Raw genomic sequence first — 18,933 nt, 5'->3', positions numbered from 1 at the left:
TGTGTGATGGCCTGGATCCAAGGTCGGGCCTCCCAAGGACAGCCACTCCTTTCTTCAACACTGGGACAAGTGTGGATTAGCACCACCCTTCTGTGTTTTGCATCTTCCCAAATCTTCTGCCTGCTATCTTATAACCAAACGTATATCAGGGATTGTTTTCGGTTGCTGGGGACAGAGAGAAAGAGAGAGGTGAAGGTTGACAGAAATAGAGAATGATACGGAGGACTGGAGAACTTAAATTTCTTAGGCCACCAATCAGTGGTGGGATTCAAAAAAAAATCTACTACTGGTTCTGTGGGCATGGAGTGGCTTGGTGGGCATGGCTTGGTGGGCTTGGCAGGGGAAGGATACTGCAAAATCTCCATTCCCTCCTCACCCCACTAACCTGCTTTCCAGATCTGTTCTCCTGTGCAGGGCAACCAAAGGAGACTCAGCTGATCAGCAGGGACTCAATGGGAGGCAGAGAATCGATGGGGTTGGCGGGGCCAGTCAGAAGTAGTATTTGCTGGTTCTCTGAACTACTCAACATTTCTGCCACCGGTTCTAGAGAACCGGTCCGAACCGGCTAAATACCACCTCTGCCACCGATGCATTGGCAGCTCAAGTATCAAATCTTCTCCTTGTTCCTTAGCTCCAAGTCTTTGCCTAACCCTTGGGAGATCTGAAAGCTTCTTCAGAGAATATAAATATATCGGAATGAATGGCGATTAGGAGGCGTGTTTGAGGAATTGCGTAAAACTCCCTAATAAGACCCAGGGCTCCTAAATTGCTTTGCTTGGCAGAGTAGCCATCCACCTCCCTTTTTTCAAAATCCCGGGGTGCGTGAATTCCTTGTTCACTGATTTTGTCAAATCGCTTCTCACAGACAGCATCTCTCAGTGATAGTAAATAAAGATTTCCTGACAACTGAAAACTTGCACGTCATGCCCAATCTTCTTCTCTGCAACCACAGAACAACATGGGGTATGTTCTGGAATAGTGGGGTTCCCCTCCCTTCCCCCCACAAACTTGGCAATTTTAAGATGTATGGACTTTAACTCCCAGAACTGGCTGGGGAACTCTGGGAGTTGAAGTCCACGCATCTTAAAAGTTGCCCAATTTGAAAAACGTTCCGTCCTGTGCTTTTCATTGGAGTGGGTCCTTTATGGGGTGGGACAAGCATTTGCCCCCCACCTCACACCCATGAACTTGGATAAATGTCCAATATTTTCTGTGGTCTGCCTGGAACATAGAAAAGCCTTAGAAAAACCCATTCACTCTGGAAAGAATTGCACACCGTCAAGAACCTGTCATTGCTTCATTATGCTAAGTTGCCCTTTTCTCATATGCTTTAAAATGAAATTATGGATGGGATAATATCATTAGATACAGAAAGAGACAACCAGAGATTTTGGTGCCAAAACCAGAAACCTCAAAAACATCCTTCCTTTCTCCCGATTCTTAACAAGAGCAAAATATTTTCTCCACTGGCTGCTCCGATCCTATCAATGCCGTTAAGCCCTTTAATCTCCATTCTCTTTTTATTTGGAACAATAATAAAAAAGCAAGCCTTTCCATCGGCAAGATATAAAAGATGTTCAATTATCCTCTTGCATTGCCTGGAAAGTTAGTGTGCTGTCCAGCCAGTTATATAGTTAATGGGAATTGGGATAGTTAGTTAGTAATTGGGAGCTGTCCCCTTAAGGGAATGCATCATGGTAAATGTAGTTAAGGTATCCTGGGAAATGTAGTTCATGTCATGTGGCCACATCTGTAATCCTGATTGGTCACTGAATTGACCCTTGGTGGGTTGGGGGAGGTTTCTTCACTCTTGCTCAGACCCTCTCTCCTTTGGCTCCACTACTATGGGATGAAATAGGGGAAAAATTACTATCGTTTTACTATTCTGTCCTTTGATTCACTTGCTGAATCAAAGGACAGAATAGTTAGCCCCCTTTAATATAAATTCAGGGCAAAATACATTTCTTGTTCTGTAGGTTGGCATTTATCCTGCATAACCTAATTTGGTGCAGCTCACAAAATTGGCTCGATTGAGTTTGGAGACAGCTCTGTCTCACTTCGGCCCCAGTTTTTCTTTCGTTGCACAAGCGCTTGGGAAATGAAAGGAATGAAATTGTCTGCTTGCCAACTATCCTGATATGGTGCAATCCAGCTGAGGGCAAGGGGTCTGTCTACTACACTGTGTAAATCAGGACAGTGGGTGTGGCTTTGGAACTACAATCTGTTCAATGGCTAGAAGGAGAAAGCTTATGAAAGACGTGAGGGTTTTAAAAACAAACGTACATTAATTCAATCACTTATGTTAACTTAACGTTCACCTAAATCATTTCAATTTGATTTAGACTTCAATGCACCCAAATCAAATTTGGTTTTTGCTTTTTTTTTCCTGGCCCTGGTCTCTCTCAAAAGCCTACATTCCCAAACTTTTTGTAGTGACTGTGAATCGAGCCAGTGAGTTAGCCAATATTTCCTCCCACTGGAATGAAACTTCTATCCCTGAAAGGGTTTTCGTATTTTTATAAAAGGTAAAGGTTCCCCTCGCACATACGTGTTAGTCGTTTCCGGCTCTAGGGGGCGGTACTCATCTCTGTTACAAATTTTATTTATTTATCATATTTTATACTCCATTTTAAATTCGCTGGCCACCAGCCTCCCTACCGGGCATTTACATGGTCACTTCAGGCAACAGAGTTGCAGCGGCAACGTTATTGCTGGATTTTCACTGCCAAACAGTTCCCTTTTCATACATAGAATATAGAATAACAGAGTTGGAAGGGACCTTGGAGGTCTTCTAGTCCAACCCCCTGCTTAGGCAGGAAACCCTACACTATTTCCAACAAATGTTGTCCAATCTCTTCTTAAAAACTTCCATTATAAAACGTGCCCGATCCAGAGTGCAAAATTCCTGAATTTGGATGATCAGTTCTTTTACTGCAAGCGGAAATTTGCTGATCAACCAATGGAAGTTGCCTTCAGAAGTTGTGGGAGCGTCATCACTTGAGGCTTTCAAGAAGAGATTGGACTCCCGTCTGTCAGAAATGGCGTAGGGTCTCCTGCTTGGGTGGAGGGTTGGACTAGATGACCTACAAGGACACTTCCAACTCTGAATGTCTGTTATCTGATGGTCCCGTTCAAATTTTAATCAGGATCCTGTTCAGTTTGTCCACTGCTGACTGCATACAGGAAGGAGAGAGACAGCCATGATGGGAGATTTAGGGTTTTAGGTGTTCGTGTTTCTTTTTCACATACCCGTGCACTCTCGACTGTAATCGTGTCCGTTGTGCTGTGATACAAGGGCATAGATTATGTGCTTTCACAGGCAGCCCTTGATGGCAAGAGAAGCTTCATCACAGATCCAGTGAGGAGACCAGCTTGTGCAGCTAAATGAAATGCATTTCTGATCCCAAAACTCAGTCGTGGCAGAGCAGAATTGCCCTCCCAGAGGGAGCCACACATTGACTTGCAAATTTTAGACTCCAGCTCCACGCAACCGAAATTGGACAGGCAGCAAGACGGAGAAACTGAAAACAAGAGAGAATGCCTCTTTCCTGACTCATTTCAAGAGCCATGCTATTTCCCCGAGAGCATGGTTGCTACCTGCCTGCCTTTGTCTCGGAAACACGGCATACGTGGCCTCTTAACAGAAAAAAATAGTGCTGGAAGGGGGCCTCGGAGGTCTTCTAGTCCAACCCCTGCTCAAGCAAGAGACCTTGGATACCTAGTGGGACATGACATGCAATGAAAGAACAACACAAATGATGCCATTTGACCGGAGAGTCGATTCTGAATTTAATTTTATTGCTTTGGTGATGACGGTCCCCACACATTTCTCGCAGAGAGAAAGAAAATGATCCGAGCTATGGTAGGCTTTTATTGTTTGGACTCTCTAATTACAAGCTTTAGTAGAATCCATCTTCCTAGCTCAGGGGTCACCGCTCCTTCTAAAACGAAGTCTGACGCTTGTATGAAAAGACGCCAGAGCTACACCGCAAAGGGGATTCACATGCAATTGTTATCTGCACTGCAAAATACCAAAACGATGCTTTAGAGTCTAAAGACTTTAGAACTAAGTAGCATTTCACAAGCTTGGTCACTTTAAGGACTGTCGACTTCAACTCCCGGAAATCCCCAGCCAGGCATGCTGGGAGTTGAAGTCCACAGATTTTAAAGCTACCAAATTTGAGGAACTGTTTAGACTGCAGGGGTCTCCAGCCTTGGTTGGCCACTTTAAGACTTGTGGATTTCAACTCCCAGAATTCCCCAGCCAGGAAAGATTTAAAGCCTACACATCTTCAAGCAGCCAAGACTGAGAAACACTGGATGGACTCTTCTTCTAAGAGACATTTCTTTTTATGAAATCGTTGCCAGCTTTGTTGAAGTTGACTTTGTGCGCTATTCTTCTTCGGAGCTGTTCTTTTTTTAAATCTGGACTTCTTTCTCTGTGGTTTATGGCTTTAAAAAAACAAAACCGAATGGAACCCAGTGGGACTGTTTGTGTTTCTGGGTTTTCACACCGGGCAGAAAAATCCACGCTAGGAAACCAAGGGTCTTTTTCTTAAAGAGATGAACTTGAAAAGCAACAACTGGGACAAATGGATCCTGAGAACCTTTGGGATTGAAATTATTACAGGAAGTGGGATGTCATCCACTTTTGTGTATTCTCTCAAAAGTGATATTGCTTGATCCGTTTGCCACCTGGCTCTCATGCCCTGAGAAAAATGCTGCAATATTTGGGACACAAACATTACCCCAGGAATTTTTGCATCCTTACTATTTTCTTGAGCATGACAAAATCACTGTAAACGGTGAAGCATTCTAGAATATATGCCTAAACTAATGGCGTGCTTCCAATCTTCAGTATCTGCCAAATGTTAGTAATATAGTGAGGGAGGCATCCAGTAGTGGGATTCAAAAAATTTTTACTACCAGTTCCTTGGACATGGCTTTTGGCTTGGTGTGCATGGCAGGGGAAGGTTACTGTAAAACAGAGGTCTCCAAACTTGGCAACTTTAAGACTTGTGGACTTCAACTCCCAGAATTCCTGAGCTAACATGATCGGAGGAAGAATTCTGGGAGTTGAAGTCCACAAGTCTTAAAGCTGTCAAGTTTGAAGACCCCTGCTGCAAAATCCCCGTTCTCTCCCCGCCCCACTAACCTGCTTTCCAGCTCTGTTCTCTTATGCAGGGCAACGAAAGAAGACACAGCCGATCAGCTGGGACTTGGGAGAATAGATGGGGGCAGGGCCAATCAGAGGTGGGATTTGCCAGTTCTCCGAATGACTCAAAATTGCGGCTACTGGTACTCCAGAACCGGTCAGAACCGGCTAAATACCACCTCTGGTGGCAGCCCTATGGATTCAAGAGGCAGGAGATTTCCCAGCCAATAGCATTTCTGTTCTCTTCATAGAATTGCAAAGGCACCAGACATTAATTTGCACGGAAAAGCAAAAGTTGGCTGTCATTTCCTCTTGACATTTAAGTGTTATTTCCAAATATCCCCCAGATTGTACATGAAGGAAGGGGAGCTGTATGTGCACAGATTTCATCTGCCAGCAGACAACTAGGGCGATGTACTGAGAAATGAGGAGTCTTTAGCCATCCTCAAGAAGAAATCGGTCCTCTGGTCAGCTGGGATGTGTAGAGATCAGGCTGCCAGGATTCCTGCAGTTACCCCATTTAAATTATGAGTCTCGGGTGTAGCCGACTCTGAGACACACATCATTCATTGTCACCCTTGACCCTGATCTTCCTCCCACCCCCTGGGTGTATCGTAATTCATATTCTCCAGTGGGACACATCCACAGCCAAGAGTCATCCATCATGCTCTCCAGTTAGAATTTTGCGATGTTTAGGAGAAAAACGAATGTTGCGATTATTGGAGATCAATATTATTTTGAATTAATGGCAAGAGGCAGCATGGACAGGACACGGTATGAACCAGCCCTTTCCCTTAACTCAGAAATCCTTGAACATACCCAGGCTACATATTCACTTATATCATGTTTCAACCAGCTTATGTCATGACTTCCTCCCAAATATATTTATTTGGGAAAATGTGGCTTAAGAAGGTACTTAAGCCAGTTAATCAAGCGATCTCTGATGAGTCAAAGCTGTGAAATACAGGAAGTTTTGTTCATTTTTTTAAAAAACAAAAGCAAAGTTTTCGGAAATGGTTTGGCAGCATTCTTGTTGTTAAAAAAAAATTTTGGCCGTAGTTTGGGTCTTATGTTTCCTGTCTCAAAATGGTAGAAAGTTTGCCAGTAATTTTAAGAAATTATGGTTAGTATGATCTGCAGGCCCTTCAAAACACCTGTAGTTTAGCCCTGCACTAAACTAGTCCTTGGTTTATGTCCACAATTGAGCCAGAAATTTCTGTTGCTATGTAAGAAACGTTTGTTAAGTGAGTTTTTGCCTCATTCTACGGCTTTTCTTGCCACAGTTGTTAAATGAAACACTGCAGTTGTTAAGTTAGTCACAAGGCTGTAAAGTGAGTCTGACTTCCCCATGGACTTCTGGGATGACCTGGGACGTGGCACAAAAGCCACAAAGTCACAAAAGTAGGTAAAGTCCCTTTAATTCCTCCAACTTGGCCCCCAGTGTCCAGTTCTCATCGGCTGGAGACAAAAATCTCTCCCAAGAACAGTTTTTTAAAAGGAAGAAATTCCGTCCAAACTCAAAGCATGAAAGGGGATTATTTTTCTCTCTTATTCTTTGTCTGAAGTGAATGCATAAGGCAAGAAATCCCATTTTATCCTGGCAGCAAAATATTTCAGGCCAGACAAAATGTTTAGTTTTAGCGTTCGAAAAGAAAACGGTCCTTTCCTCCTGTTTGAAATTAAGAAATTCCTTCCAGAGCTCCTTTTAACCAAGTTCCCCAAAGCTTCCTGACAAAATCTTGATGGAGTCTTCCACTGGTTCAGTGATGATGCTATTTCCTCCCACGAGAGACCCCAGAAGGTTTGCAGTTTTAAAGAAGACGGGCCCTAAGTCTAATCGGAACCAGAGCTCCAGGGGGGCCAAAGGACAGAAAAATTTGGTTCTCAGGCAGGGGTGGGATTCAAAAAAACCCGCCCAGTTGCTGCGTGGGTGTGGTCAGGGTGCGCGTGGCCTACCAGGAGGTCCGTGTGTTGCCTTCCCCAGAGTCCGGAGGCTTCCCTCGGGCACCTGGGAGAGCAAAAACCACCTCCCCCGGGGCTCTGGAGGCACACCGGAAACCCAGAAACAGGCCCGTTTCCAGACTCCTGGTATTTCCAGAAGGGTCATTTTTTCCCCCTCCCAGAACCTCCTGCACTTACCTGCATTGAAAATGGGCTGAGTGGAGACTCCTGGGAGGGTTGGGGCAAGGTGGGCAAGGCCAGCCAGTCAGTTCAAATACAGTTTGGCAAACCAGATGCAAATTTAACCAGAGGCAAATCTGGTTCACCCGAACCGGTCTGAACTGGTAGAATTGCCACCTCTGTCTCTCAGGGCAGAAGTCAGGGGTGACCAGGGGTGGGATTCTATCAGTTTGGACCAATTCTATAGAACCGGTTGTTACGATTCTGCAAAGTTCGGAGAACCAGCAAATCGCACCACTGGCCTGAGAGCAGAGCTGAACCTTCCTTAGGACCGAAGCTTCTATTTTTCAGTGCAGACTCAGGCAGCAGATTGCAGATAGATAGATCTCTAAGTGAACCTGTGATTCTGCGAGCAACTCAATCTGCCTGCCTACCTTGCCTCGTTTTGGGTAAAAGTTGCTCTTTTTTAATAAAAAAATTCAATATTTACATAAATATTTACAATATTTACATACAAGCCATGCCCATCCAGTCACATGACCACCAAGCCACACCCACAATTAGGGCACGCCCACAGAACTGGTTGTTAAGAAATTTGAATCCCACCCTGGGGAAGACCAGGGGATGTAGGTTAAAAAAAAAGTCAAGATGATTTACAAATAATTATCAACGTTCTCATCCATATATATACATACATACATACAAATATGAAATTTCTATCTCATAATCGACTCAACCACTCAACTTCTAATCCTCATATCAATTTTCTTTCCAGCATCCAGCCAGGATGGATTTTTTTGTATGTTTAATGTTAGATTTATTTGATGTTTGGATGATGATTATTGTACACAATTTTTGTTATTATGGGATATGTTTTTCAGTTTCCTTTGTCTTGCATTTTATTCTTGCGGATAAAACATAATAAACCTATATTAAGAAAAAAAAGTCAAGATGGTGACTGTGAGGGTGCAACTGAATACTAAAAACTGGTGGAGTTTTCTTTCCACCATAATGTTCTCCCTGCCTTCTTGGACATGCTCTGGACTGAGATGCCTGAACTGCTCAAAGGAAGACTTTTATCTATGAAATGGAGTTTTCTTTGCCTGAATTGTAAGAATACTAATATTCTGGGGGAAGTGTCATAGAACTGGATGCATTATATGGTATTTTTTTATTCTGCTGCAAGAAAAAAATAAAATAAAACATCCTGCACTTTCAAATTGGCTTTCTCTCTGTAGGCTTTGTAAGTGTTCTGACCCAAACCTTGTTCCAAAGAAACCAACACAAAACGGAGGTAACAGCAAAACATTTTAATGATTCTTTACAAATTCCGTTCCTTCCCGGTTAAAAGGCTGTTTCAAACTAATGGTCTCTGATAAGAACGAGCCTTGCCAAGGTTGTGCAAGGCCGCCAAGAACACTAGTTAAAGTTGCCAAGAACTATTTCAAATGCAAAGAGTCCCCAAACACAAACTAAGAGAGTCCGAACGTCTACAAGGCTTGAATGCAAAAACTTCTTTGCTTCCTGCAAAGAACTCCAGGTTCTCAGCTGGCTTTTATCTCTTAAGGGAGGGGACGTCACCTTGCAGCCTTACTCCCGAGTCGCCCATGCTGCTGCAGCTGCTCTTTCCTTCGAGCAGCTCTGTGCGCATGCGCTCTGGGCACAGGCTCCTCGGGGTCCTCTTCATCGCTTCTGCCAGCCTCCACAATCTCCAAAGGCAGCACTCCACTCCCTGGTGGTCCTGGCCCCATCCCTGCATCACTCGTAGCCCCCTCATCCGAGTCCTCGCTTTCCCGAGACCTCAGCCGTCCGCACCTGCTGCGAACCACAACAAAAACATTCTGCCCTTTCAATTTGCTTCCTCTCTATGGTCTTTGTAAGAGGGTACAAAGGGTTGTTTATTAAGAGTGCCTTGTTTAATGGAGTGCCCAGTCTTCAAGATTATTTCTAAACATCATCATCTTCATTTTATGAACCCATAATCCCTTGCTTGGTGGAGTCAGGTCAACTGAATGGAGGTGAGAGTTTACTGGCCGAATGCCTTTCCTGTCGCCGATGCAGAGTTTTGTTCAGCAGATATATCCTCAGTGTGTCCTGAGAGAGAAATATCTGCCTCTACCCAGGATCGAACTCACAGCCTCCTGATTGTGAGGGGAGAGAACTCCGCCTCTAGACCACTCCAAAATTATTCCCAAACACGAAAGGGGGGAATATTCAGATATAAAACAGACCAGTCTAGCCTTGGCAGCTTTAGGACTTGTGGACTTCAACTCCCAGAATCCCCCCAGCCAGCCACAGATCTTAAAGTTGCCATGGTTGCATGCCCAGGTTCTAGAGGGAAGGTTGCAACTTTGGGGCCAACAGGCCAACTGATTATCCTGAAAACAGCAGGTAATGGAAGAGAAGATCAAATAAGCCCAGATGGACATTTTAGACACATCTCTGGATCTGTAGCAACTCTTGTTGATCAACAGGACATTTTCCGGAAGCTCATTCCAAAGGTCTGAAAAATGCTGGGTTTGAAGAGAATTCAATTTTCAAACCTGCACATCTCTGCAGGATTGGAACTGGCAAACATTTCCCTTCTTTGGTTTGGTTCCAAGATATTGAGCATGTAGACACAGTTGGCAGGATGATTCCTGCCAGAGCAGAGAAATTATTATTATTATTATTATTATTATTATTATTATTATTATTATTATTATTATTATTATTATTATTATTATTGTTGTTGTTGTTGTTGTTGCCATTATTCTTATCATTATCATTATTTCTTCTTCTTTCTTCTCCTTCTTCTTCTTCTTCTTCTTCTTCTTCTTCTTTCTTCTTCTTCTTCTTCTTCTTCTTCTTCTTTCTTCTTTCTCCTCCTTCCTTTTTCTTTCTTCTTCTCCTTCATTCATCTTTCTCCTTTTTTGTTCTTCTTTCGTCTTCATCTTCTCCTCTCCTCCTCCTCCTCCTCTGCTTCTTAAGAAGAGTTTGGACAGCCACTGGTGAGAATAGCATAGGGTGTCCTGCTTGACCAGAGGGTTGGATAAGAAGACCTGTAAGGTCCCTTCCAACTCTTGTTATTCTGTAATTCTGTCAGTGTAAATCTCTGCATAATTTTCCTTTGGTTGGTGTGAGTTGGGCTCCACGATTGGTGGGTTCCCCCTTTCTATGGATACCTGAGGTTGGCCAGGGAAATTGACGGCCTGGACTGTGGGCAAAAAGAGCCTGTCAAGGGTCTCTTCGGGTCCAAGCTCATAAAATAGACTCCCCCGCCCCCCAAAGTAGGAAAAAAACTCCCCTTGTCACGACTCGCTTCTCGTGGAGTCGGGGCTGATGGAGCTGAGCGGATGCCGCCGTCTGTGCGCACTGGCCGGATGCCCTTCCCTGCCACCACGTGGTGTTCGCAGCAGAGGTTTTTTGGATTTGCGCCCAAGGGAGAGAGAAACATCTGCCGCTACCTAGGATCGAACCTTGAGCCTCCCCCATATAAGGCAGTTCGCTTTGCCACTAGGTCACCACGCCGCTCGGGAGAAAGGAGCAGGCTTTTGACTGAAGTAGCCATCGGTCAGGACCTTGGAGAGTTCTGCGCGGGTTTGGCTCCTTGAAGGAAGGGGGGACCCCATTCTGGGCTGCGCTAAGAGACTCCCCGCCCCAAAGCAGCCCCAAATCCTCATTGCTTCTCTCCACGGCAGCTGGAATACAACCTACAATTCGGGGCCTCACTTAGTTCTTAGATGGATAGCATCCAGGAGAATCCTTGATTGGCCAAGGGAGATTGGACACACCAGGAATTTGTCTCTGGGGCCAGAAGGTCTCAGGGTACATGCAAGCAACGAGGGATAAATCGGGATCATAATCATAACAGAGAAACATCATAAATCAGAAGATGTTGACAAGTTACAACAGGATTCTTCTTCTTCTTGTAATGGTTCTTCTTCTTCCACCTCTTCTTCTTCTTCTTCTACCTCTTCTTCTTCCACCTCTTCTTCTTTCCTCCTCCTCCTTCTCCTCCTCCTCCTTCTCTTTTCTTCTTCTTCTTTTCTTCTTCTTCTTCTTCCTCCTCCTCCTCCTCTTCTTCTTCTTCCTTCTCCTCCTTCTCCACCTCTTCTTCCACCTCTTCTTTCCTCCTCCTTCTCCTCCTCCTCCTCCTCCTGTTGACAAGTTACAACAGGATTCTTCTTCTTCTTGTAATGGTTCTTTTTCTTCTTCTTCTTCTTCTTCTTCTTCTTCTTCTTCTTCTTCTTCTTCTTCTTCTTCTTCTTCTTCTTCTTCTTCTTTCCTCCTCCTCCTCCTCCTCCTCCTCTTCTTCTTCTTCTTCTTCTTCTTCTTCTTCTTCTTCTTCTTCTTCTTCTTCTTCTTCTTCTTCTTCTTCTTCTTCTTCTTCTTCTTCTTCTTCCTTCTTCTTCCTCCTCCTCCTCCTCCTCCTCCTCCTCCTCCTCCTCCTCCTCCTCTTCTTCCACCTCTTCTTTCCTCCTCCTTCTCCTCCTCCTCCTGTTATTATTATTATTATTATTATTATTATTATTATTATTCCATATCCATCAACAGACATTGCCAATCATGCTGGCTCTCCTATTTTTATCAACAGCCTCACAAAAAAGTGCTACTGAGTTTTGTCCAAACCAATCCCTTAGATTTTGGAGGCATGATATTCTTCTTGTGCCTGGACCTCATTTGCCTCCGATCTTTCCCTGGAGGATTAAGTGAAGGATGTCCTATTTTTCCGAGTGTCACATCCCATATCTGAAATATTCTAACTTTGGCTTTTTAATGGTTTTGATGAGTTCCCTTGGCTTTCCCAGGCAGCTTATCACCTCCTCATTTCTGATTTTGTCGACCCAAGTTATCCGTAGCAGCTGCTTGTAAATCCACATTTCAAATGCTTCTGGTCTCTTCGGGTGGCTTTCTGTCTGAGACCAGCCATCTTTTATTCTCGTTCTCATTTTTGTTCGACAAATTCTAATAACCAAACAAACAATCAAGCTCTCCCTTCTGTAGAGCAGGAGAGAAAAGATGGCGCGTCTGACAAGCCTGGTTTTCAATCTTAGGCTGATGTCGTGAGTACAGAAGAGCTTTCCCATTTTCCCATGCTTTCTCTATCCTTGTCTTTACTTCAGGGTTGCATATTTCGGGGCCACCATTCCTAGCCGATCATTTACATCCTGGATCTGACTTGATTTATCTGCATGATTCAGAAGCCCCCGATTGAAAATCCTGGAGTTAGCCAGCCTCCTGAAATTATTCCAAACCCTCAGCATGTGCCTGATTAAACAATTGTAGCCTGCAAATAAATTGCTCCGTATGGGCACTAGATCCAGCCAATAACCTCCGGAATTGTTAAAGAAAGCTTTCTAAAAGTCTTAGGCGGTTTCAATCTGTTCTTGACTGGAGGAAAATCTGCCCAAAATACATAAACAGAGAATTAAGGTTGCCCAGAGCCTCTGACCCTGAAAATGATGCTATGGGTCTGTAAATAATAAGATCTCCATAGTAGAGACAAGCCTTGCCCAGCTGGTGTTCTTCAAATGTGTTCAAATGAGTCACCAACATTCTTAGGCAGCTGGCTGGGAATTCTGGAAGTCTAACCTGTCTGCAAGGCAACAGCTTAGCCAACGCGAATGTAAATTTTGCAGAAAAAGTCCAATATCTAATGGTGAGGGTCAATTTAAGGATAACTGGCTCACTGCTCAGCAGGCAGGAGAGAGGCTCCCAAACACGTGCATGTAAATAATATATTAAATATATTAATATTGTGAATGTTAATAAATGTGGGAAGGACATGAGCACAGCACTATAAAGATTAGGAGAGGAGGTGCAGTTTGACTTGGAAAGAGTACATAAATAAGGAATGAATGAATGAATGAATGAATGAATGAATGAATGAATGAATGAATTCTTGCAAATTAACTTTTTTTTTTAATTGTCAGAGGATGCTAACCGATGGCTTCTCAAAAGCCATTGTTAATAAACCTATTTATGACGTTGGTCTCTTTATTTCCCCTGGGACATCTTTGTCTTTTGATGAACATAAAAGTTGAAAAAAGGAGAAAGAGAAGAAATTGATAATCAAATTGCAAGGGGAGAAGGGAATTCTACAGTGTCAAAATGAGAGCAAAAAATAAAATAAAATAAAATAAAGTCCACGGGTTCTACAGAAAACTGTATGATCAAGAAAATGTCTTGAGGCAGAGTTCCAAGTTCTTACATCTTATGTTCTTAGATCAGAGGTCTCCAAACTTGGCAACTTTAAGACTTTTGGACTTCAACTCCCAGAATTCTGGGAGTTGAAGCCCACAAGTCTTTTTTTTTTAAAGTTTTTATTTTTTAAGACAAACATACACAAACAAAACATAAAAAACATAAAACCATCTTCCATTTTATATACATGCAGTGTGTCAGCTGGTTACGAATCTTTTGTGCTATCCTTTCATAGCCATTGCTCACAGTTTATATAAATTTCACATTGTCAAACTAACATATGCTTATATATTTATCAGTTATTAATCATCCATGACTAAACTATTTATTCCATCATTTTATACGAGATATCCCAAATTTTATTTTAAAATTTATATTGTACTTTGATCCAATTCCGGGAGTTGAAGTCCACAAGTCTTAAAGTTGCCAAGTTTGGGGGACCCTGCCTTGGATCATAAGAATTTGTGTCTGGGGAACATCACAAGGAAAATTCTCTCCTTTCATCTTCATAACAGCCTTCCCTAACCTGGTGTTTTTAGTTGAGCTAAGACTGCAGAACTGGCTCCCCTGTTGTTTGGGAAGAAACTCTGGTTTTTAGCCTCATTCCTTAATCGCTTGACAAAACTGGCTCTCTTGTTACCTTCCTTACCTTTTGTCCTTGTTGCCCTTCCCTGTCCTGTTGTATGTGATGTGACACCTGGAAAAATAGGACATCCTTCACTTAATCCTCCAGGGAAAGATTGAAGGCAAATGAGGTCCAGGTAGAAGAAGGACATCATGGCTTCAAAATCTAAGGGACTGGTTTGAAGAAAACTCAGCAGCCCTTTTTCACGTGGCTGTTGATCAAAATAGGGTGGCCAACATGATTGCCAATATCTGATGATCGATATAGAAGAAGAAGAAGAAGAAGAAGAAGAAGAAGAAGAAGAAGAAGAAGAAGAAGAAGAAGAAGAAGAAGAAGAAGAAGAAGAAGAAGAAGAAGAAGAAGAAGAAGAAGAGAGGAGGAGGAGGAGGAGGAGGAGGAGGAGGAGGAGGAGGAGGAGGAGGAGGAGGAGGAGAAAGAAGAAGAAGAAGAAGAAGAAGAAGAAGAAGAAGAAGAAGAAGAAGAAGAAGAAGAAGAAGAAGAAGAAGAAGAAGAAGAAGAAGAAGAAGAAGAAGAAGTAGTAGTAGTAGTGGTGGAGGAAGAAGAAGAAACATTACAACAAGAAGAAGAAACCTGTTGTAACTTGTCAACATCTTCTGATTTATGATGTTTCTCTGTTATGATTATGATCCTGATTTATCCCTCATTGCTTGCATGTACCCTGAGACCTTCTGGCCCCGGAGACAAATTCCTGGTGTGTCCAATCTCCCTTGGCCAATCAAGGATTCTCCTGGATGCTATCCATCTAAGAACTAAGTGAGGCCCCGAATTGTAGGTTGTATTCCAGCTGCCGTGGAGAGAAGCAATGAGGATTTGGGGCTGCTTTGAGGCAGGGAGTCTCTTAGCGCAGCCCAGAATGGGGTCCCCCCCTTCCTTCAAGGAGCCAAAGCCGCGCAGAACTCTCCAAGGTCCTGACCGATGGCTACTTCAGTCAAAAGCCTGCTCCTTTCTCCCGAGCGGCGTGGTGGCCTAGTGGCAAAGCGAACTGCCTTATACGGGGGAGGCTCAAGGTTCGATCCTAGGTAGCGGCAGATGTTTCTCTCTCCCTTGGGCGCAAATCCAAAAAACCTCTGCTGCGAACACCACGTGGTGGCAGGGAAGGGCATCCGGCCAGTGCGCACAGACGGCGGCATCCGCTCAGCTCCATCAGCCCCGACTCCACGAGAAGCGAGTCGTGACAAGGGGAGTTTTTTTCCTACTTTGGGGAGGGGGAGTCTATTTTATGAGCTTGGACCCGAAGAGACCCTTGACCGGCTCTTTTTGCCCACGGTCCAGGCCGTCAATTTCCCTGGCCAACCTCAGGTATCCATAGAAAGGGGGAACCCACCAATCGTGGAGCCCAACTCACACCAACCAAAGGAAAATTATGCAGAGATTTACACTGACAGAATTACAGAATAACAAGAGTTGGAAGGGACCTTACAGGTCTTCTTATCCAACCCTCTGGTCAAGCAGGACACCCTATGCTATTCTCACCAATGGCTGTCCAAACTCTTCTTAAGAAGGATTTAGGGTAGTGGGGTCTTCAAACTTGACAGCTTTAAGACTTGGGGACTTCAACTCCCCTCCTCCAGTCATATTAGCTTGGGAATTCTGGGAGTTGAAGTCCAAAAGTCTTAAATTTGCCAAGTTTGAAGACCCTAGATCTATCTATTCTATCTCTCTTGCTTTCTCTCTATACTACCTCTCTATCTATTCTACCTACTTACCTACCTACCTACCTACCTACCTATCTATCTACCTATCTACCTACCCACCCACCTACCTACCTACCTATTCTATCTTTCTCTCTCCCTCTATCTATCTATTCTATCTATCTCTTTCTTTCTATCTATCTACATCTCTTTCTCTATCTATTCCAGGGGTCTTCAAACTTGACAGCTTTAAGACTTGTGGATTTCAACTCCCAGAATTCCTCTTCCAATCATATTAGCTTGGGAATTCTGGGAGTTGATGTTCACAAGTCTTAAACTTGTAAAGTTTAAAGACCCTTGGTTTAGGGCAAAAGACAAGGCATTTGATAATATTATAACCCAAAGAGAATTACAACTTGTTTCAACGCAGAAGTGAAGTCTGCTATCTATTGATGAGTATTTTCAAAGCCACAAAGCTTCCATGTTTCTACCTTACAGCCACTGAAGCATCCCTTCTGCACAGTGTTTGGGTCTCAACCAATGCTTTGTGCCCCTTCCTGTGCTAAAATCCAGGCTTTGGAGTTTGCCTGGAAGCTCGCCGGATGCATCATGCAGGTGCCCAGGGAAGAAAGGAAGGAGGGAGGGAAGGAATTGTTTTTGTTTTCCCTGCGATTCCTGGACAAAACAAGGCCAAAGAATGCACTTTGCTGACGTGGGGAGCAGCTTCCAGATCCTGTCAGCTGTGTCCTCAGCCGACTTTTTTCATTCAAGAGCTGAATTCTTGGAGGCAGAAGCTGGCTGAGAAAGGAAGGAAGACAACTGTTGGAGGAATGAGAGGGAGAAGAGAGCTGGCTTTCTCAAGGACAGTCTTTCCTCCACCAGCTGTCAAGGTTTCCAGAATAGAAATTCAGACCTGAATGGAAGTCCAAATTTTGGAGACTAAGCAAGGCGGGGAGGTCAGATCCAAATGTCCACCACTACCGCTCTCAATTATTCACCAGGCTCAGCATTCTTCTAATTTAAAAAAAAACAAAACACGCTGGCTTATTGTAAGGCTAACAGGAAACCTCACAGCTCTCCGAGAAATAAGGAGACATTTTATTTATTGACAGGGAGAAACAATCAACCCGTGAAACAGAAGTTTCCTTTGGAGGTTGTGGGAGCTTCATCACTGGAAGCTTTCAAGAAGAGACTGGATTGCCATTTGTCAGGAATGGGATAGGGTCTCCTGCTTGGGAGGGGGTTGGACTAGATGACCTGCAAGGTCCCTTCCAACTCTATTAATCTGTTAGATCTGTTAGAGCTGCCGAGGTTGGACACCCATGAGTTAGATTATAAACCTCAAAAGTTTAGGGAAGAGAAGGACCAGGGGAGACAGGATAGCAGTCTTCCCAAATTTGAGGGGCTGCCACAGAGAGGAGGAAGGGGGTCAAGCTATTCTCCAAAGCACCTGAAGGCCAGACAAGGAATAATGGATGGAAACTGAACCAGGAGAGATTTAACCTGGAAATAAGGAGGAATTTTCTGACATTGAGAACAATCAACCCAATGGAACAGAAGTCGCCTTTAGAGGTTGTGGGAGCTTCATCCCTGGAGGCTTTCAAGAAGAGACTGGACTGCCCTCTGTCAGAAATGGTGTATAGGGTCTCCTGCTTGGGCAGGGGGCTGGACTAGATGACCTACAAGGTCCCTTCCAGCTCTGATTATTATCTGTTAATCTAATCTATATGGTTGTTGGTCATAAGGCTGACTGGTGAAGCAGGAACTGGAATATTTAACTTGGATATTAACTGAGAGTTGAAGTGTGGTGGTCTTTACCTGTATCGTTGTTTTCAAACTCCCCCTTGGTTATCAATGAATTTATACTCAGAAAGTCACTCTAAAAGCAAGCATTCCTGTAAGCTACTCAAAACAAGGCAAAACAAAACGAAGAATATTTATAATCTGTTCGTCCCTGTTGCATCATTCCCTGCTGGGGTGCAAGTCCAACTACAATAAAAACTTAATGAATGAAGAAGCAAACGGCCTGTAAAATTACACAAAAGCAATAGGATCAACCAGGGCCACGCTATATTTACTACCACAATAAAATATAACGCTTGCAATTATAAAATCCTACTCCCACTCACCCCCTAGTTTCCTAATATGCCCCTGGTAGTATACTGCGTAGACTAATAAACGCTAGTCTAGAAGTTATACCTGCCACCAAAAGGCACAGCTTTAAAGGCACACGTTGTGAATGCTCCAACACGGGAGGTTTTGAAGAAGAGATTGGACAGCCATTTGTCTGACAGAGTATGCTATAGAGTTTCCTGCCTCAGCAGAGGGTTGGACTAGAAGACCTCCAAGGTCCCTTCCAACTGTGTTATTCCATTATTCTTTTTGTACAGTAGGACACCCTACACTGTACATGTGTTCCTAGAATATATATATTATATTCTAGTGCAGTTACACGCCAACACACACACACATGTATATGTGTATGTATGTATATGTATATCTCTATATCTATCTATCTATCTATCTATCTATCTATCTATCTATCTATCTATATTTTCCAGGAGTGACTCCTAAAAAGCTCTAAGCAGAATAGGCTACCCTTAACCCAGTCTTCTCTTATCCCTAGTGGTTACATCGCCAACACACACACACATACATGTATATGTATATGTATATGTATATGTATGTATATGTATATATATCTCTCTCTCTCTCTATCGATATCTCTCTCTCTCTCTCTCTCTCTCTCTATCTATCTATCTATCTATCTATCTATCTATCTATCTATCTATCTATCTATCTTTTCCAGGAGTGACTCCTAAAAAGCTCTAAGCAGAATAGGCTACCCTTAACCCAGTCCTCTTATCCCTAGTGCAGTTACACGCCAACACACACACATGTATATGTATATGTATGTGTATGTATATCTCTATCTCTATCTCTATCTATCTATCTATCTATCTATCTATCTATCTATCTATCTATCTATCTATCTTTTCCAGGAGTGACTCTAAAAAGCTCTAAGCAGAATAGGCTACCCTTAACCCAGTCTTCTCTTATCCCTAGTGCAGTTACACGCCAACACACGCACACATGTATATGTATGTGTATGTATCTCTCTCTCTCTCTCTCTCTCTATCTATCCCTATCTATCTATCTATCTATCTATCTATCTATCTATCTATCTCTATATA

General features: G+C 43.3%; 1 protein-coding gene across 1 annotated transcript in view; it reads left to right on the top strand.

The window, feature by feature from the left end:
- Nucleotides 1-2,869, top strand: part of LOC113445829 (neuropeptide Y receptor type 4-2-like) — a 10,715-nt gene extending 7,846 nt beyond the window's left edge. The window contains exon 2 of the mRNA XM_087938823.1: nt 1-2,869. This exon is cut by the window's left edge and continues 1,196 nt beyond it. Coding sequence (XP_087794949.1) covers nt 1-7 — 7 coding nt within the window. The 3' untranslated portion in view covers nt 8-2,869.
- Nucleotides 2,870-18,933: the final 16,064 nt, after the last annotated feature.

Source organism: Pseudonaja textilis, chromosome 9 (assembly GCF_049901715.1).
Source record: "Pseudonaja textilis isolate UNSWEBS1 chromosome 9, rPseTex1.2, whole genome shotgun sequence".
NCBI lineage: Eukaryota > Metazoa > Chordata > Lepidosauria > Squamata > Elapidae > Pseudonaja > Pseudonaja textilis.
The sequence above is the reverse complement of the archived record's forward strand: the minus strand, read 5'-3'. Positions and strand labels throughout refer to the sequence as shown.